This window comes from Tachyglossus aculeatus, unplaced genomic scaffold, assembly GCF_015852505.1.
Source record: "Tachyglossus aculeatus isolate mTacAcu1 unplaced genomic scaffold, mTacAcu1.pri scaffold_116_arrow_ctg1, whole genome shotgun sequence".
Lineage (NCBI taxonomy): Eukaryota > Metazoa > Chordata > Mammalia > Monotremata > Tachyglossidae > Tachyglossus > Tachyglossus aculeatus.
The window spans coordinates 1,410,392-1,432,459 of NW_024044848.1; the positions used below are offsets into that span (position 1 = coordinate 1,410,392).

Below are 22,068 nucleotides of genomic sequence, written 5' to 3' on the forward strand. Positions count from 1 at the left end.
CCTCACTGTGCCTCATTCTCACCTGTCCCGCCGTCTATGCCTGATCCACGTCCTTCCCTTGGCCTGGAATGCTCTCCCTCCACACATCCACCAAACTAGCTCTCTTCCTCCCTTCAAAGCCCTCCGGAGAGTTCACCTCCTCGAGGAGGTCTTCTAGACTGAGCCCCGTTTTCCTCTCCTCCTCCCCATCCCTCCGGCCCTAACTCTTTCCCCTCCCCACAGCACTTGTATATATTTTTACAGATTTATTACTCTATTTTACTTGTACATATTTACTATTCTTTTTATTTTGTTAATGATGTGCATATAGCTATAATTATGTTAATTTATATCCTGTATATATGTATATATTTTTTGTACATATTTATTACTCTATTTATTTATTTTACTTGTACATATCTATTCTATTTATTTTATTTTGTTAGTATGTTTGGTTTTGTTCTCTGTCTCCCCCTTTTAGACTGTGAGCCCACTGTTGGGTAGGGACTGTCTCTATATGTTGCCAACTTTGTACTTCCCAAGCGCTTAGTACAGTGCTCTGCACACAGTAAGTGCTCAATAAATACGATTGATTGATTGATTGATTGATTGATTATTCTGACTATTTTGACACCTGTCTACCTGTTTTGTTTTGTTGTCTGTCTCCCCATTCTAGACTGTGAACCCGTTGTTGGGTAGGGACCATCTCTATATGTTGCTGACTTGTACTTCCCATGCGCTTATTACAGTGCTCTGCATACAGTAAGCGCTCAATAAATATGATTGAATGAATGAATGAATGAATGAATGTCCAGACATTTTTTTCTGGTGTTATTTTCCATGCTGAAATAGAAGATTTAACCTGCCTTCAGGACAGAGTTGGAGAAGCCAATTAATCTTCTTGGAATTGGCAGATCCAAAAGCTAGGTTTTCTGAAATATCTGTGTCTCATTTAGAAGTAGGGGTAGTAACAGTAGTAGTTGTAGTAGTAGTGGGAAACATTGGAGGGTTTTGAGGAGAGGGGAAAAGTGCGTAACTTCAGGAAGATCAATCAATCAATCAATCAATGGTATTTATTGACACTTACTGTGTGCAGAGCACGGTACTAGTTGTTTGGGAGTATACAATGAAAGAGAATTGGTAGACATGTTCCCCATCCACAATGAGCTTACAGTAGAAGCAGCGTGGCTCAGTGAAACGAGCACGGGCTTGGGAGTCAGAGGTCATGGGTTCTAATCTCGGCTCCTCCACTTGTCAACTTTGTGACTTTGGGCAAGTCACTTCACTTCTCTGTGCCTCAGTTACCTCATCTGTAAAATGGGGATTAAGACTGTGAGCCCCATGTGGGATAACCTGATCACCTTTTATCCCCCCAGTGCTTAGAACAGTGCTTGGCACATAGTAAGTGCTTAAGAAATGTCATCATTAATTAATTCATTAACTACAGTAAAGAGGAAGATGATATGGGAAACAACGTGGCATATGGGCTGAAACTGAAGAAGGCACCAAGGATGTTACTTTCCAATAAAGGGAGGAGGGTGATATTGTCAATGGAGATTTAAGCACTTTGATCCTAATCCAACCCTCACCCCCACACTTATTCATTCATTCAATCGTATTTATTGAGCATTTACTGTGTGGAGAGCACTTTACTAAGTGCTTGGGAAGTACAAATCGGCAACATATAGAGACGGTCCCTACCCAACAACAGGCTCACAGTCTAGAAGGAGGAGAGAGACAGCAAAACAAAACAAGTAGACATGTGTCAATACCATCAGAATACATACAGTTATAGATATATACACATCAATAATAAAATAGAGTAATAAATATGTACAAATATACACAAGTGCTGTGAGGAGGGGAAGGGGCTAGGGCAGAAGGACGGAGTGGGGGTGATGGGGTGGAGAGGAGGAGGAGAGGAGGAGGAGAGGACAAGGAGAGGCTCAGTCTGAGAAGGCCTCCTGGAGAAGGTGAGCCTTCAGTAGGACTTTGAATTGAGGAAGAGAGCTAGTTTGGTGGATGTTTGGAGGAAGGGCATTCCAGGTCAGAGGTAGGACGTGGGTCAGGGGTCGACAGTGGGACAGGTGAGAACGAGGCACAGTGAGGAGGTTAGCAGCAGAGGAGCGTAGTGTGTTGGATGGGTTGTAGAAGGAGAGAAGGGACGTGAGGGCGAGGTGATGAAGAGCTTTTGAAGCCGATAATGAGGAGTTTTTGCTTCATGCAAAGGTTGATAGGCAACCCCTGGAGATTTTTGAGGAGGGGAGTGACATGCCTAGAGCCTTTCTGTACCAAGATAATCTGAGCAGCAGAGTGAAGAATAGACTGAAGGGGGGAGAGACAGGAGGATGGGAGATCAGAAAGGAGGCTGATGCAGTAATCCAGCCGGGATAGGATGAGACATTGAACCAACAACGTTGCGGTTTGGACAGAGAGGAAAGGGTTAATCACGGTGATGTTGTGAAGTTGAGACTGGCAGGTTTTGTTAATGGATTGGATGTGTGGCGTGAATGAGGGAGCAGAATCAATGATGACACCAAGGTTGTGGGCTTGTGAGACACATCCTCATATTCTGTTGCATCCCCTACCTGTACTTTATTTTAATGTCTGTTTCCCTGACTGTACTGTTAACTCCTTGTGGGCAACGATCCTGTTCACCAAATCTATTGTACTTCCCTGAACGTTTAGTACAGTTTTTTCACAAACAGTAAGTGTTCAGTAAATACAATACTCTCATTGATTGATTGATTGATTGATTATGGATGGACAGTTTCGGAGAGAAGAGGATTAGCAGGGAAGCTGAAAAATTCAATTTTAGACTTGGACAATTGGACATGACGTGGAGGCAGGAGGAGATGGGGGATTGGCTAGTGTGTCATGGATCAGGGCTACAGAGATAGTTTGGGGCTATCAGGGAGTAGCTGAAATCATGTTTTTGGATAAATTCTCTATGTGAGAATAATGCAATATAAGCAATATCTTCAACTCCTCCCTCTCTTTCAACCACAATATTAAGACTGTTGCCAAATGCTTTTGGATTCACTATTACAGCATTCCCAGAACCGGCCTCTTCCTCTTCACCCAAATGTCCACCACACTGGTCTAGGCACTTGTCTCATCCTGACATAACTACTATGCCAGCCTCCTCACTGATCTCCCAGCCTCCATTCTCTCTTTCCTCCAGTACATACTTCACTCTGTTTTCCAGATCACGTCTCTGGAATGTTCTACCCACAGCTCTTCACTTGTCAAAGAGTTTATATATATATATATATGTATATATATATATACATATATAAATGTAAGGCTCTACTTGAAGAGTCTTGCTAATAGGATTCTTCTGAGGATGAACCTAAGTTTATCAGACAGCTCTCACCTGCCCTGCCTCCTTTATCTCTGTCTCTTTATTTTTCTGTCTTTATGACTGCTTATGCATCTCTAACTCTGTTTCGTTTTGGCCCTGGAATCCAACCTTTTTTTGTTATTTGTTAAGCATTTAACCAGTGCCAAGCACTTTTCTAAGCGCTGAGTTAGATAAAAGGTAATGGGGTTGTCCCATGTGGGGCTCACAAACTTAATCCCCATTTTAGAAATGAGGTAACTGAGGCACAGAGATGTAAAGTGCCTTGCCAAAAGTCACACAGCTGATAAGTGGTGGAGCCAGGATTAGGACCCAGGACATCTGACTCCCAAACCTGTGCTCCATCCACTAAGCCACGCTGCTTCTCAATAATAATAACTGTGGTATTTGTTAAGTGCTTACTATGTGCCAAGCACTGTTCTAATTGCTGGGGTAGATCAAAGGTAGTCAGGTTGTACCACGTGGGGTTCACAGTCTTAATCCCCATTTTACAGATGAGGTAACTGAGGCACAGAGAAGTGAAGTGACTTGTCCAAGGCAACAGACAAGTGGCGGAGCTGGGGTTAGAACCCATGACCCTCTGACTCCCAGGCCCGTGCTCTATCCACTATGCCAGGGACCTGCACCTCAGATCTCATATGTGAAAATACTAAGAGAAACTCTGTATAACTACCAAATAATGTTTAACCTGCCTCCACAATATAATAAACTGGTGAAAAAATACATCCTGAAAATACTTAATGATAGTGGGGATGAGAAATGTTATAGGTTTCATTTATATCATGAAATGTTTACAGTAAATTTGAAGGTTCTAAGAAATGAATTGTGAGGGATCCAATGGCCTTTCCAGGATGTTTGCACTTAAAGAAATGATCTCAGCAAATATTAAGGGATGAGGTACTAATTAGTAGAAAGAGTCCAGGACTCTGGATTTTAGTCCTAGTGCTGCCGTTTGCCTGCTGTGGGACCTTGGGCAAGTTCCTTAACTTCTCAGTGTCTCAGTTTCTTCATCTGTACAATGTGGATAAAATACCTGTATCCCCTGGAGGCTTACAATATAAGAGGAAGAGGCTACAGGTATTTTAACCCCACTGTGCGGATGAAGAAATTGAGGCACCAAGAAGCTAAGGGACTTGCCCAAATCTGGGCTGTGTCTGATTTGATTATCTTGTGTCTACTCCAATGCTTAGTATAGCACTGGAAACTTCCTAGTGTCCTCGTCACTACCTTCATAATCATCATGACATCAATTACTTTATTTTAATGAATTCTTAATAGTACGGAATTCCCTCCATTTCTATTCAGAGTGAGGACCTGTGTTCTGAGCTAGTGCTTCAAAATTAGCAATACTTAATATTTCTCAATTTGGCTGATTCAAGTAAATATCCATCTGCTGTACACTCATCACCTTGGCCAACTTGATGGAGAATTCAAACAACATCACAGAGTTTGTCTTAAGGGTTCTGTTCCCAAACCAAGAAGGTAAGGTACCTTGTTTCGTGTTGTTCTTACTCTGTTATCTAGCCAACTTGTTGGGCAATCTTCTTATCCTCATCACCATCAGAAATAGCCATTTTAGTGAGAGGCCTAATGTAGATAGAGTAAATATGAAGGGAGCTAGGAGGGAGAAGAAAGAAGAGAAGCATTGTTGCCTAGTGGAAAGAGCACAGGCCTGGGTTCTAATCCTGACTCATTCATTCATTCATTCCATCGTATTGAGCACTTACTGTGTGCAGAGCACTGTACTAAGCGCTTGGGAAGTACAAGTTGGCAACATATAGAGACGGTCCCTACCCAACAGTGGGCTCACAGTCTAGAAAGGGGAGACGGAGAACAAAACAAAACATATTAACAAAATAAAATAAGTTGAATAAATATGTACATGTAAAATAAATAAATAAATAGAGTAATAAATACGTACAAACATATATACGTATATACAGGTGCTGTGGGGAAGGGGAAGGAGGTAAGGCGGGGAGGATAGAGAGGGGGAGGAGGGGGAGAGGAAGGAGGGGGCTCAGTCTGGGAAGGCCTCCTGGAGGAGGTGAGCTCTCAGTAGGGCCTTGAAGGTAGGAAGAGAGCTAGCTTGGCGGATGTGGGGAGGGAGGGCATTTCAGGCCAGGGGGATGACGTGGGCCGGGGGTCGATGGTGGGACAGGCGAGAACGAGGCACGGTGAGGAGATTAGCGGCAGAGGAGTGAAGGGTGCAGGCTGGGCTGTAGAAGGAGAGAAGGGAGGTGAGGTAGGAGGGGGCGAGGTGATGGAGGGCCTTGAAGCCGAGGGTGAGGAGTTTCTGCCTGATGCGTAGGTTGATTGGTAGCCACTGGAGATTTTTGAGGAGGGGAGTAACATGCTCAGAGCGTTTCTGGACAAAGACAATCCAGGCAGCAGCGTGAAGTATAGATTAAAGTGGGGAGAGATGGGGGATGGGAGATCGGAGAGGAGGCTGATGCAGTAATCCAGACGGGATAGGATGAGAGCTTTAACGAGCAGGGAAGCGGTTTGGATGGAGAGGAAAGGTCAGATCTTGGCAAAGTTGTGGAGGTGAAACCGGCAGGTTTTGGTGACGGCTTGGATATGAGGGGTGAACGAGAGAGCGGAGTCGAGGATGACACCAAGGTTGCGGGCATGTGAGACGGAAAGGATGGTAGTGCCGTCAACAGTGATGGGAAAGTCATAGAGAGAGCAAGGTTTGGGAGGGAAGACAAGGAGTTCAGTCTTGGACATGTTGAGTTTTAGGTGGCCGGCAGACATCCAGATGGAGGTGTCCTGAAGGCAGGAGGAGATGCAAGCCTGGAGGGTGGGAGAGAGAGCAGGGGCAGAGATGTACATTTGGGTGTCATCAGTGTAGAGATGATAGTTGAAGCCGGGGAGCGAATGAGGTCACCAAGAGAGTGAGTGTAAATCGAGAACAGAAGGGGACCAAGAACTGAACCTTGAGGAACCCCTAGAGTAAGGGGATGGGAGGGGGAGGAGGAGCCTGCAAAAGAGACTGAGAATGAATGACCGGAGAGATAAGAGGAGAACCAGTAGAGGATGGAGTCTATGAAGCCAAGGTTGGATAGCGTGTTGAGGAGAAGGGGTTGTCCACAGCCTCGAAGGCAGCTGAGAGTTCGAGGAGGATTAGGACAGAGTATGAGACGTTGGATTTGGCAAGCAGGAGGTCATTGGTGACCTTTGAGAGGGCAGTTTCTGTGGAATGTAGGGGACGGAAGCCAGATTGGAGGGGGTCGAGGAGAGAGTTGGTGTTGAGGAATTCGAGGCATCGCGTGTAGAGGACTCGTTCAAGGAGTTTGGAAAGGAATGGTAGGAGGGAGATGGGGCGATAATAGAAGGTGAGGTGGGGTCAAGATATGGGCTTTTTTAGGTTGGGAGAGACATGGGCATGTTTGAAGGCAGAGGGGATGAAACAGTGGAGAGTGAGCAGTTGAAGATGGAAGTTAAGGAGGGGAGAAGGTACAGAGTGGGAGATTTCATGAGATGAGAGGAAATGGGGTCAGAAGCGCAGGTGGCCGGAGTAGCACTTGAGAGGAGGGAGGAGAGCTCCTCTGAGGATACATCTGAGAAGGATGGGAGAGTAGTGGAGAGCGTTGAGAGCTGGGGGGTTGGAGCAGTGGGGGAGGAGTGACTTTGGGGAGGTCAGACCTGATGGATTTAATTTTATTAATGAAGTAGGAGGCCAGGTCGTTGGGGGTGAGGGAAGGAGGAGGGGGAGGAACCGGGGGCCTGAGAAGGGAGTTGAATGTACGGAAAAGCTGATGTGGGTGATGGGCAGGGGTGTCAATAAGGGAGGAAAAATAGTTTTGTCTGGCAGAGGAGAGGGCTGAATTAAGGCTGGAAAGGATAAACTTGAAGTGAACGGGGTTGGCATGGTGTTTAGACTTTCGCCAGCAGCGTTCAGCAGCTCGAGCATAAGAGCGAAGGAGGGGGACAGTGGCAGTGATCCAGGGCTGTGGGTTAGTGGTACGAGAGCGGCGAAGGGAAAGGGGAGAGAGAGAGTCTAGCTGAACAGCTGAGTAGAAAGACTCCTCCACTTGTTTGCTGTGTGACCTTAGGCAAGCTCATTTCAATTCTCTGTTCCTCAGCTACCTCATCTATAAAACAGGGATTAAGACTGTGAGCCCCATGTGGGACATGGACAGTGTCCTACCTGATGATCCTTTATCTATCCCAGTGTTTTGTACAGTGTCTGTCACATAGTGAGCACTTAACTCATACCACTAAGAAAAACAGAGAAAGTGGAAGGGTAAGTTGGAAGAGATGAGAAGAACTCATTCTAGCCTTTCAGTTGGCTCTTCTGAATTTTTTAGTATGTAAGTAGCTGAGATTTGGTTACTTGAATTAGAAAGGAAACAGTTGAAACCAAAACGAAGTAAGCTTTCTTCATCACATGATGAAACTGATACCAAGTTTATTAGACTCATTCGCCAGAGTTCATAGCTGGACAGTTATGATGCTCCTTGGAGACTGGTTCCCTTGAGTCTTCAGATGCCTTTAAATATTTTCAGCACGATATTTTGTATTGGTTCAGCAGAGAACCTGGCACCAACTAACATCTTTTCTGGTCTCCATGAGCTCAGGAAGATGAGAAAGAAAGACTCAGCGGGCTCAGGCCATTTTGGCTTCTAAGAATGTATTGGTATCCTTTAGGAGTGACGGACACCTCAGCTGGCTCTAGGGTAAGATGTACCTGTCAGTCAGTCAGTCAATTGTATTTATTGAATATATACTGTGTCCAGAGCACTGTACCAAGCGCTTGGGAGAGTACAATACAATAATGAACAGTCAACTTTCCTGCCCACAGTGGCTGCACTTGGGGGAAAATAATATTAATGTTCGACTAGTGGATGGAGGGCAATTCAATAAAAGCCAGTAAAGGAATTTTACATGGACAGAATAGGACTCTCAAGTCTTTGGCCCATGGGGAAAAGGTATTATATTCATTCACCCCCCAAACACATCAAGGTGTGTTCAGATGGGGCAATATGTTTGTGTGTCACATGGACTCTCTTCATATGCTGTCACATCTGACAGGGTCCTGGGTGGAAATTTCCAGCACAGATGCTCAGACCCAATGTTCAGGTATTGCTGTTCATGTGGATGATGACAAGGAAGGAGGAAGAGGATGCTTCAAGAATTGCCTTATGCCATCCCCAAATATCTGTTCAGAGCTCTCAGGTGCAATGTTAGGAACCTTACTGTAAGAGAATCTTATCCCTTTTCCCACACCAGCCTTACTACCCAAGCTGGGAAATGGAAATCAACCTTCCTAGATAATTTTTTCCCTAGGAAAAAAAGAAAAAAGATTATGTACTAAACATTGGAATCTTTTCATCTAAAAGTATAGTGAATTCTGGAAATATGCTTTCCCTCTCTTTGTGTCATAATTGTTTAGTTCAAAAGGAATTTTCAATTGACTGTCTTTTCAAGCCTTAGAAATGTTTATAGGGGACCTCTTTCTGTTTCTCTTCCTCCTCTTCCAAATCTTTTCTCTTCTTCATTCTTCTTTTTATGGTATTTGTTAAGCACTTACCATGTGGCAGTCACTGTACTAAACACTGGAGTAGATACATAATAATCAGGTTGAACATAGTCCCTGATCCATATGGGGCTCACAGGTTTTAATTCCCGGTTACCAGATGAGGTAACTGAGGTACAGAAAAGTGATGTGACCTGCCCAAGGTCACACAGCAGATAAGTGACAGGGCCGAGGTTAGAACCCAGGTTCTTCTGCCTCCCTGGCCTGTGCCCGATCAACTAGGCCAAGCTGATTCTTGTTGCCAAATTCCTTGGCCAGCGGAAAGCTGCTCAAGGCTGCAGATTCCATTTGGAAACTCTTGGCCACAGCTGCTGAACTAAACCATTCGGTGAGATGAGCTGCTTGGAACCAACTATCTATGTTTCAGCATCATTGGGCAGTGACAAAAGTGAAGATGAGGAGCTCAGCTGACAGGGGTTGAACGTGTTGGGGAGAGGACTGGGAGGAGGTGGCCAAGATGGCAATTGGCAGGAAGTCAGGTGACTACTTGACTACTACAGATGCCCCGGTAAACCTTCTGTGGATTGCAGATGTTGTGGGTCATCTTACTCCCTCACTCTGCGGGCCCATTCATCAAGTGAACATTTCTGAGGGGGTTCAGTTCGACGAACCTCTTCTTGTATCTGGAAGGATTCCTCCTGCAACATTTAACGATTGAAATATTTTTGTTTCATTCTAGATTATGCTATTTGCAGAAATGATTACAATTTCCATTGTGGTGCAGCAGTCAAATTGATTTGGGGTTCTGAATTGGAATGAAAATATTCTAACATAACAATCTATCTACTAATATTAACTGATGATGATAATTATGCCTCTTTTGGCTCAGCACTGCGCTAAGCACTGTGGTAAGTGCAAGATAATGAGATCCTACAGAGGTTTCATAGTCTAAGTAGAAGGGAGAACAGGTATTGAGTCCCCATTTTGTCGATGAGAATACTAAGGCCTTGAAAAGTGAAGTGACTTATCCAAGGTCACACAGCGGGTACATGACAGAGCTGTGATTAGAACCACAGTGCTGTAAGATAAGAAATCACTTACATGAATAGGACATTGAAAACAATTGATTAATTTTGTATATTTGGTATTATTTCATATCATTTAATTCTTTCCTGCCCCCTCACTGATTTCATTGAACACATGCACAACAACGTCACTGAATTTGTTCTCATGGGATTTTCCCCAAACCTGGAGGTGCAAACACTGTGCTTTGTCCTGTTCCTAACGTGTTCCCTAATAGTCTTGTTGGGAAATCTTCTCATTTTCATCACCATCACCAATTTGCATTTCCCAAGCGCTTAGTACAGTGCTCTGCACACAGTAAGTGCTCAATAAATATGATTGAATGAATGAATGAATGAATGAATGAATGAATGCAGTCATCTGAACAACCAGACTATGTATTTCCTTTTCATTCTGTTGTCTGCCATGAATCTCTATCCCTCCACAGTTGTTCCCCAGATGATCTGAAACCTACTTGTTCGGAGCAGAAAAATTTCTTTTTCCACCTGTATGGCTCAACTCTTCACTGTGCATTTCTTTGGCGGGACTGAGATCTTCATTCTAGTGGGAATGGCTTACAACCATTACATTGCGATCTGCAAATCCCTATGCTACATGGCAATCATGAACAAGCTGACATGCCATCTATTAATCCTGTCTGCCTGTGGGTTAGCCCTTCTGCATTCATTGGCCTAAACTCTCATGATAGCCGAATTGTCCTTCTGTGGCCTCAATCATCTAGATCACTTTTTCTGTGATGTCAAGCCCCTTCTGAAACTGGTCTGTTCTGACACCCATACCATCAATATTTTACTGGTTGCCAATTCAGGCATGGTTTCTTTAGTAACTTTCTTCATCTTGGTGATTTCTTATGCTGTCATGCTATATAAGCTAAGAACGTATTCAGCTTCTGGTCGTTACAGAGCACTTTCCACGTGCAGCTCCCACACTGCTGTTGTGGTTATGTTTTTTGTTCCTTGTATTTTCACCTACACTCTTCCTCCTAACACCATCAATGAGGATCAAGTGTTTGCTGTGCTTTATACTGTGGTCACTCCCATGCTGAATCCATTCATCTACGCCCTGAGAAATCTAGAAATGAAGACTGCCATAAGGAAAGCATGGAAGGAGAAATCATTCGTGGGATAAAAACAGAACCAGTAACATCATATTTACCTTTGTCTGCCTCCATCCTCAAATCCGACAGACAATTACACTCCCTCTCTTCAAAGCCTCACTGAAGGCTAAACTCCTCCAAGAGGTCTTTCCAGACTCAGCACCCCCTTTCTTCTTCTCCCACTCCCTTCTGCGGAACACTGATTTGCTCTCTTTGTTCTTCCCCCCTCCCAGCCCCACAGCACTTATGTACATAACTGTAATTTATTTATTTGTTTTCATGTCTGTCCCCCAACCTCCCCAGACTGCAAGCTCATTGTGAGCAAGGAATGTGTCTATTTATTGTTGTATTGTACTCTCCCAAGTGCTTAGTACAGTGCTCTGCATACAGTAAGTGTTCAAAACGATTGAATGAATGAGTTTTAGATTCTGCTGTAAAAGTATACAAATCACAAAATTTAATTACTATTATTGTTGTTTTAATTATCCATATCACCAAACTCAGGAGACACCACCACTGACCAACAGGTCCAGACATTTCCATGATTATTATCTCAGGGTGAAGTTTCTAGTTGGCCATCTTCGTACGATCCCCAGGCGCAATAAGGAAACTCTATTTTTCGGTATTTGCTAAATGCTTACTATGTGTCAAGCACTATTCTAAGGACTGGGGAGAGTACAGGGTAGTAGAATTGGAAGACAGGTTCCCTGACACGTATATGGGGCCCACAGTCTAAATAGGAGGGGCAACAGGCATCTCATCCTCATTTTACAGTTGAGGAGACTGAGGCCCAGAGAAGTTAAGTCACTTGCTCAAGGTCACACAGCAGGCACGTAGTTGGGGAAATCAGGATTAGAACCCAGGTTCTCTGACTCCCAGACCCATGCTTTTTCCACTGCTTCCCATTGTTTTCAAGGATCTTCAGCTGCATTAAGATTACATGTCTGGTCTTGTCACAACCACACAGTTCATTCTCTCTGGCCCTCCCAAGCTCATCTCCATCCCTGATCTTTCTCCTTCCCTGTAGTCTTGTATTTCCTCCTGCCTTCAGGACATCTTTTAGACTGTGAGCCCACTGTTGGGTAGGGACTGTCTCTATATGTTGCCAACTTGTACTTCCCAAGCGCTTAGTACAGTGCTCTACACACAGTAAGCGCTCAATAAATATGATTGATTGATTGATTGATTGATCTCTACTTGGGTGTCCAGCCAACATTTCAAATTTAACATTTCTGAAACAGAACTCCTTATTTTCCCACCCAAACCGTTTCCTCCCTGTGACTTTCCCATTACTGTAGGCAGCACCACTATCCTCCCTATTTTTTTGTGGTATTTATTAAACACTTACTTTGTGCCAGGCACCGTACTAAGCATGGGGGTAGATATGAGTTTATCAGGTTGGATGCAGTTCATGTCTCACACAGCACTCACTGTCTTAATCCTTATGTTACAGATGAGGTAAGTGAGACATAGAGAAGTTCAGTGACATGCCCAAAGTCACACAACAGCCAAGTGGCAGACCCAGGGATAGAACCCAGATCCTTCTGATTCCCAGCCCTATGCTTTATCTACTAGGCCATGCTGCTTCTCTGTCTCACAGAGGCTCTAAATCTGGCCTTCTCCTCAACTCATCTCTCTTATTCAACCCACATATTAAATCTGTCACCTGGTCCTGTAGGTTCTATCTTCTTAAATCATCAAATTCTGCCCTTTCCTTTCCATCCAAACTGCTAATATCTTGATCCAAGCCTTTATCCTATCCTTCCTTTATTAATGCATCAAACTCCATGCTGACCTCCCTTCCTCCTGCCTCTCTCCATTCTAGTCCATACCTCACTCCATTTCCTGGATCATTTTTTCTACAAAACCATTCAGTCCATGTTTCACCACTCCTCAAGAACTTCTAGTCATTTCCCGTTCACCTCTGCATCAGACAGATCCTCCTTACCATTGGCTTTCAGCCACTCAACCATCTTGCCCCTCCTATCTTACCTCCCTGATTTTCTACTAGAGCCTAGCAAACTCACTTCGATCCTCTCACACGAACCTATTTACTGTCTTTGATCTCATCTATCTCAACACTGACCAACTTGTTCTCACCTATCTCACCAGTGACCCCTTACCCACATCCTGCCTCTGGCCTGAAACTTCCTCCTCCTTTATATATGACAGACCACCACTTTCCCCACCTTCAAGTCTTACTAAACTCACATCTCGTGCAAGAGGCATTTCTTGACTAAACCCTCACTTTCCCAACTCCCTCTCACTTCTCCATCACTCTTGCACTTGGATATGCAACTTTTACTTACCCCACCCTCAGCCTTCCACCACTTGAGTACATATCCATAAATTTTTGAAGTATACCAGTATCTGCCCTCCCCACTAGACTGTGAGCTCCTTGTGGGCAGGAAGCATGGCCACCAATTCTCTTATATACTACTCTTTGCTTAATAAAGTGCTCTGCACAAGATAGGCACCTGATAAATATGACTGTTTGAATCTCACTGTGCCTTGCTCTCACCTCTCCTGCATCCACCCCATTATTCACAACTTTCCTCCTGCCTTCCTCCAGGAACCTGGATATATGGAGGAATAATTATCTTAAGGAGGATTTGGCTATAGACTGACTATGGAGAATGAGAGAGGAATCAAGGATAAACCCACAGTTGTGGGCATTAGAAATGGGGAAGGTAGCTGTGCTATCAGTTGTGATGGGAAGTTAGGTGGTGGGGAAGATTTAAGAAGGATGAAGTTTGGATATATATTGCCCTTGGTTCTCTGCATCTTCTAGAGATCTTCAGAGAAGTGGCGTGGCTCAGTGGAAGGAGCTTGGGAATCAGAGGTCGTGGGTTTTAATCCCAGCTCTGCCACTTATCAGCTGTGTGACTTTGGGCAAGTCACTTCACTTCTCTGTGTCTCAGTTACCTCATCTGTAAAATGGGGACTAAGACTGTAAGCCCCATGTGGGAACCACCTGATTACCTTGTATCACCCCAGCCTTAGAATAGTGCTTAGCACATAGTAAGCACTTAACAAATACCATCATCATTATTATTATTTTTCTAGATGGGTTTACCAAAATAAAATATAGTTATTCAAGAAACTGGGAGAGAAAAGAACCCAAGATTATGAAAAAACCCAAGATGATAAGGGGGGAAAATCTCTCCTTATAGTATGTTGGCCTCACCCGGAACTCAGAAGCAGAAGACTGAGACGGAATGGTGGCAGAAGTCAGACAGTTAACTAAAATGTAAATTTAGAGCATGAGACAAAGTTTCTGGATTAACAGCACGTCCACCCAATTTAGATCCAACCCCCAAAATGCACTGGCATAAAGTACTTAACAAATGCAACAGTAATTATTATTATTGTTATTTTGTTTGGTTCTGATACTACACATACAAACACAACAATTATCATTATTATTATTATTATTATTATTTTCTTTGGTTCTGATATTTCTGATACTACTGGATAGAGAATGGGCCTGGGACTGGGTTCTAATGCCAGCTCCACCACTTGTCAGCTATGTGAACTTGGCCAAGTCACTTAACTTTTGTGTGCCTCAATCACCTCATTTGTAAAATGGGAATTAATGCTGTGAGCCCTATGTGGGCCAAGAACTGTGTCCAGACTGATTATCTTCCATTTTCCCAATGCTTGATACAGTGCCTATCCCATAGTAAAAGCTTAACACATATCAATACAGACGGGGCAAGTTTCCAGACTTCCTTCCTGGATTCTTCCCAGGAAGTCATTCCCTGGACCTCTAAGTGCCGTTAAATATACCGAGTCTGTTCAGCAAGGATTGTCCCAAGACAGTTTCTGCTCTGAGCATTAGCAGAATCAAGGATGGGAGATACTGGCTTAGCCTCATTGAGTGTTTTCTGTGCTCAGACTCAGCTAGATGAGTCAGAGTGACTTTTTTGCCAGTGGCATTCCCTGCCCTCAACATGGTTTGTGTTTGAATGTAAGGGAGCTTTTCCTTGTCGAGCACTGGTGCATTTTTTCCTGGATAAGAGATATGTTCTCTTGGCATAAAATTGTGTTCATGCTAGCATTTATCTGCTGGGAAATTGTCATAAGGTCCTTGAAACTCACGTACATATTCTGATTTTAGCACAGTAGATGAAGCTCTGTAAACTATATCTTTTGCTAGGGGAAGTCATCTGGACCAAATTCACGTTTTGAGGTTAATTCACGTTTTAAGGTTTGAATCATTCCCTTTCTATGTTAGTATGGTATCTTGTGTCCACCGTCCTCAGACATTGTCAGAAAAAAACAAAACATTTGACACAGTGTCAATCACGTCTTTTTTTGTCATGTGTCAAGTCAGCCAGTAACGTATGAAGTGATAATTGTAAGAAATAGTGTGATGCTTCTAGAATTACTTAGCTTCTCCCCTCTGATCAGTCTCTGAAGACTTTCTGATTCCATCAGGCAAGAGTTAAAGGAATCCCAAACACATGAACTCCTCTGAAGTCGAACATTGACAGAACATGATTATTTATATATCAATATGCAATTTCTTCCCAATTAAAATGTGAAATAGCTTCAGATGAGCCAAAAAATGATTTGTTTCAGCTGCCTGTAACTAATAGGATGAGGTATGGCACCTGAGACTTATATTCATCTGAATGGCATTGGCCATTAATTTCCTCTGTATTATTTCCTATGGACAGGATTTGAATGGGACTTAATTTGCAGAATGTTATCTCTCGAGACAGAGGTGTTGAATAGGGAGAATATGAAAATTTTGATTTGAAAGCTACCAGTTTTACCAATATGTCAACTGTTGCAGTTCGGTTGTTAGGCTTAGGTGATAAATCACATATAATAAAAACTATTGCAACTTTGTGCATACTGTTTATGGCATTTCCTTCTGCAATCATTACAGGTAAATACTCCTCATTCACAGGATGGAAAATAACAGGAACAATGTTACAGAATTTGTTCTCTTAGGTCTGTCCAGTAATAGAAATATGCAGATATTCTGCTTTGGACTGTTCCTCTCCTGTTACATTACAATTCTCTTGGGAAATTTCTTCATCCTCATCACCGTCAGTGGCATCCCCCTCTTCAAGCAACCCATCTACTTCTTCCTCTTCCACCTGTCCTTCATGGACATCTGCTACACTTCCACGGTGACTCCCAGGCTTGTCCAGGATCTGCTGTCTGAAAAGAAAGCCATCTCCTTCGACGACTGCATAATGCAGCTCTTTGACATGCATTTCTTTGGCAGTATTGAAGTTTTCATCCTTGAAGGGATGGCCTACGATCGCTATGTTGTCATCAGTAAGCCCTTGAGCTATATGATCATCATGAACCAGCAGAGATGCAACACAATGGTGGCAATCTACTGGGGAGCTGGATTTCTCCATTCCATGACACAGTTACTCCTAGCAATCTCTTTGCCATTCTGTGGACCCAATGAAATAGATCATTATTTCTTCGATGTTTATCCTCTCCTGGACCTGGCCTGCACAGATACTCACTTAATTGGGTTTCTAATTCTTGCCAATTCTGGGATTGTTGTATTGATCTCATTCATAGTCTTGGTCTTTTCTGACATCACCATTTTAGTCAGTTTGAGGACCTGCTCTTTGGAAGGACAACGTAAAGCCCTCTCCACCTGCGCTTCCTACATCACTGTGGTGGCATTGTTTTATTTTGTTTTTGCCCTCCATCTTCATTTACCTCCGGCCAACCCAGACCTTCCCCGAGGATAAGGTGTTTTCTCTCTTTAACACCATCATCGCCCCATGTTCAACCCCCTCATCTACACGCTGAGAAACAGAGAGATGAAAACGGTCATGAGAAAGTTGTGGTGTTGGAAGCTGCGTTTGGAGGGAAAATCAAGCAGATGAAATAAATATCCACATCTCCTTCACCTCTTATTGCCTTGCTTTATCTACCCAACTCTTTTCTGTACAATACTCTTAAATTTATTTTCCATAAGCTCAATGGAAAGATGAATTCTAACTGTTTATCAGACTATAAACCTCCCTTCCCAAGCATATATGGTTTCTAAAACGCTTATGTGCAAAGCAGGGTTCTCAGTGGGTTCTACCCATACAACTGCCTCACTTTCTCCTTTCCAGTAGATGAGGCACAGAGAGGGGTTCGAAAACTCTTTTCAAACATGGGGGAATGGCTTTTAGGATTTTAAATGGGAAATAGTCTTGCTTACTGGAAAGAGAAGGAGTCTAGGAGTCAGGGAACTTGAGTTCTAATCCTGCTCTGTCATTTGCCTGCTGTGTGACTTAGGGGAAGTCACTTATCTTCTTTCTGGGTGTCTTAGTTACCTCATCTGTAAAATGAAAATTGAGACTCTGAGTCTCATGTGGGGCATAGACTGTGTTCAACCTGATTATCTTGTGTCTACCCCAACAATTAGTACAGTGCTTGGCACACAATAGACACTTAAATAGCATTAAAAAAAATCTTCACATTGTTTGGTCCATTGGTGCATATCCTTTGCTAAAGGAATAATGCTCCAGGTTGAGATCGTTTAAAGGAGTTGGGGAAGCCTGGAATTGCTTAATGGAAGGGATTTATTTGAGATCATATTTTTCATTTAAGGAAAGAGGGCAGTGTCCTAGGTGGTACCTTCTTCTGCAATTGAAACTGTGATGTGAAGATTTAGGACTTGAAAGAAAGAAGTTGAGAATAGGGAGATAGCTGCTGATCAGTGGGAAAAACGGTGAAACTTCTAGAATGGAAGAGAAATCCTGGGAAAAGTAGCTTTCAGAACACTACAGACAATATCCATGGAATTTGAACAATATGATGCAGACGTCAGAGGAGCATTAAGTAACTATCCCCATGGGACTGTCTAGATATCTCTGTTACAGTTTTATGTTATAATGTGAAGCCAGTTTTCACTTGGCAGGTGAACAATCAGAAGTGTACTGCCTACAAGTTGATTTTTGGAAGCATGATGAGGGATGCTAGGGTCAGAGGGTTTTCTGAAAACAATGGTATTTGTTAAGTGCTTACTATGTGCTAGGCACTGTACGTAAGTTCCGGGGTAGGTACAAGCTATTCTGTTTGGACACAGTCTGTGTCCCACATGGGGCTCACAGGCTTAATGTCCCGTTTATGGATGAGGTAATTGAGCCACAAAGAAGATTAGAACCTAGGTCTTTCTGACTCCCAGTTCATTCATTCATTCAATTGTACTTATTGAGTACTTAATATGGTGGAACATTGTATTAAGTGCTTGGGGGAGTACAATACAAAGATAAACGGACACATTCCCCGTCCACATTGTGTTTATAGTCAAGGGGATGGACACAGACATTAATATACATAAATAAAATGACAGATATGTACCTAAGTGCTGTTGGGTTGGGGATGGAGATGAACCAAGGAAGCAAGTCAGGGTGACACAGAAGGTAGTGTGAGAGGATGAAAGGGAGGCTTAGTCGGGGGAAGTCCTCTTGTAGGAGACGTGCCTTCAATAAGGCTTTGAAGATGGGGAGAGTAATTGTCAGTTGGATTTGAGGAGGGAGGGTGTTATAGGCCAGAGGCGGACTTCTGTGAGGGGTAGGTGGTGAGATAGATGAGATCGAGGTACAGTGAGAAGGCTAGCTGGATAGCAGGCTGGGTTGTAATCGGAGAGGAGCGAGGTGAGGTAGGAGGGGGCAAGGTGATGGAGTGCTTTAAAGCAACTGGTGAGAAGTTTTTGTTTGATGTGGAGGTCTATGGGCAACCCCTGGAGTTATTTGAAGAGTTGGAAAACATGTTCTGAACGTTTTCAGGACATGGGCCGGGCTGGACCTGGCTGAAGAGGGCGGGGCTGAGGGGAACTGGGTCGGGCTGGACTGGTCAGAGCTGAGGAGAGCCCGACAGAGCGGTGCAGGTTCTGAGCAGTACTCTGCTTGGAGGCATCTTTGCCCACCCTCATTCATGCAGTCAATGGAATGGCATCAAATGTGTCTGTTTATTGTTATATTGTACTCTCCCAAGCGCTTAGTACACTCCTGTGTATAGAGTAAGCTCTCAATAAATACGACTGGATCAATGAATGAATTGAACACTTACCGTGTGCAAGGCACTGTATTAAGTGCTTGGAAGTGAACAGTGCAACTGACTTGATAGACATGATGCCTGTTCTCAGAGCATACAATCTAGAAGGATAGAAAGGAATTAAAAACAAACAAAAAAACAAGAAAACATCATATAGAGGAACAGTTAAAGTGTAAGAACATTAACATGAATCCTGTGGGGCTGGACTATTTTAGTTCTTTAATCAGTGTTGATTCAAGTGCCTTCGTGCAAGTGGAGCAAGGTTTGCGGGCTGGCATGTAGTCGATCAGCTAGGTGAGGTAGGAATAGGCAGCTGATGGTGTGTCAAAGTGGATGGGTTGGACTGTCTGTTTGATGGGGAGATGGATGAGCAATGATTGGTGGTTTGGAAAGAGTAGGGGGACATAGAAAAGCAGCATGGTCTAATGGATGGAGCACGGGCCTGGGAGTCAGAATGTCCTGGATTCTAATCCCAGATGCTACATGTCTGCCGCGTGACCTGGGCAAGTCACTTCACTTATCTGTTCCTCAGTTGCCTCATCTGTAAAAAGAGTATTAAGACTGTGAGCACCATGTGGGACAGGGACTGTGTCCAACCAAATTACCTTGTATCTACCCCAGTGCTTAGTACAGTGCCTGATACATAGTAAGTGCTTAGCAAATGCCACACATTATTATTATGGACTGAAGGAACTGATCTATAGTCATATGGATGGTGCTGTCTGGCTGTAATTTGTGCCACTTATTGAGTCTGAACACAGAGGTGGGGATCCTTGGGGTCCTCAGAACAGGGAAAAAGGGGCAGTGGACTTGGGCCTATGGAGTGCCTTCAGCCTCCTCCCCACCCTAGTCCGTTCTGGCTCTGGTAGCAGAGGGGGCCAGAGGAGTAGGGTAGCGGATGGAAGACTCTCAAGTTGCGGAAATTACTTAAGATGTAGTAGAAAAATTAGGTACGGTAATTGTGTAAGATATGTGAATCAGGAGGTGCATAAATTACATGAAGTGCCTGGAGTGCTTATTAATGCAACTTAAGTAAAGCTCTCCATTACCTAGGCATCCCTGCAGATTGTTTAAATATCATTTTAACTGAAATTCTAGCTCATTTCCATGCTAAATTTTAAAGCCTTATATGTGAATTGAGCAAGAGACTAAAATTACATAAATTAGGTAGACTGTATAAATAACGTGTGCTACCAGGGTAGCACATGTAATATAAACTGCTGAAAATAGACAGCAAAACTGATTTTTTTTTTTACTAGCTTCTCTTTAAGCAACACACCTTAGTTAGATGATTTGGGCATTCCTTCATGTTTTCACAACTGCATCATTCTGTAGCCAACTGGTAGGATGAACTAGTTGGAAGTTAAAGAATGTATGAACGCTTACCCCTTTCACTGACCATTAAGATTATACATTTGCTTTCTGAAACTGGCCTATGAAGCAATCTATAGTAATTATTGAGTGCTGATTGAATGCAGAGCACAATCCTAAGCCCTTGAGAGGATACAGTAGAGGTAAAAGACTTGACCCCTGCCCTTAGAGATCTTACAGTCTATTGGAGGTGACTGGCACAGAATAATTTCCTATTCGATGAAAAATAAAATGGAAAGATGGACAAATGAATCATTAAATTCTTAAATAATAGTGCACATTAATTTCTGTGTGCCTAATGGGTATAGATGGCTGTCAGTGCAAATGAACTGAGTAGGTAGTTTAGACGGTACAATCTGGGGAGAAGAAAATAATATTTCAATTATAGTAAAAAATATGGGCAAAGTTATAGAATTGATAGCAGTGCCTATGAAGCTGTACTCAAGATGGTTTTCAAATTGATGAAGAAAAGTTTCTGCATTTGTTCCGCCTCTACCTTTGATAAGGAAGATCTTCAGGGACTTTGGGATCTGGCAGAGCCCCTGGACCTGTTTTGCTTTAACAGATGGGTCTTCAAGGGAAAGTTTTTCCCAAAGATACTTCTACACCAAGTAGTTGCTGGGTCAAGGGGGAACTTTGCAGTTGTGTTTCTTTCCTTTTTTCCCCTCTGAGCTCAGACATAAGTGGGTGAGGTTGCATGGCTCAGACAGCCCCAAGGAAATAAATCTGACTCTCGGGAAATGGGAGATGACTCGAGATTCAGAAACTCCAGTTTATCGGAAACTACCTCCATCCTTTGTGCAGATTGGACTTCCACTGAGATCTGAGTTCTGTCCTGATGCAGCTCTGAAAAGCCTTTTGTTTCACATGACTGGAAATAAAGATCCAAGAGCACAAAATGCATTATTGTGTGAAGATTATCAAACGGGTAAGTTTATGTTTTCTTTTTTATAACATGAGGGTTTTCTCTTAATCTCTCAGTTCTCATCCTTTGGTTCATGGAATTTTCCTATGCAGGTCCATACTCATTCATTCAGTTCATTCAATCGTATTTATTGAGTGCTTACTCTGTGCAGAGCACCGTACTAAGAGCTTAGCTCTGTACTAAGCGCTTGGTATAAAATGGAAGTCAAATTGCTATGAGCTAGGTTCAGATTGGCTGACTCTCTTTGGAAAGTTGAGCACGGATTGTAAATTTTGGTTTTCTTTTCAATCACAAGCTTATTTCTGAACTATCATGAGACAGATAAGACATTTTTTAACCAGCCGTTTCTCTTTAGGAAGATCTCAAAGAAGGTTTAAAAAATGTCTCAATAAACACTTCCATGTGACTTTTTGGTTCTAATCAGGTGGTCCTTAAAGGAATCCCGTGAATGACGGGCGTTATTGGAGGCAGGTAATCAGATTGTTGGAATTCTGAAACCTTCTCATGTGCCAGATATGATCTCTTGAGGAATATATTTATTGTTGGTCACCATGGCCCAGTGGGACAATCATAGTGGGATACGTGGATTTTAGTCCCAGATCTTCCCCTGGACTGCTGAACTTCTGGGTGACCTTGAACATCTCAATCTCTTAATAACAGTATTGATAATAGGCAGCTAATGTTTTTACCAATTCAGTAATATTGTACTCTCCCAAGAACTTCCTACGTGATCTGCATACATT

General features: G+C 43.2%; 1 protein-coding gene across 1 annotated transcript; it reads left to right on the forward strand.

Annotated features, from left to right (window-relative positions):
- The first annotated feature begins 15,917 nt into the window (after positions 1 to 15,917).
- Positions 15,918 to 21,852, forward strand: LOC119922661 (olfactory receptor 4P4-like). Its single transcript, XM_038742365.1, has 5 exons — positions 15,918 to 16,501; positions 18,762 to 18,872; positions 19,245 to 19,307; positions 21,078 to 21,328; positions 21,797 to 21,852. The coding sequence occupies exons 1-5, from the start codon at positions 15,918 to 15,920 to the stop codon at positions 21,850 to 21,852; spliced, it is 1,065 nt and encodes a 354-aa protein (XP_038598293.1).
- Positions 21,853 to 22,068: the final 216 nt, after the last annotated feature.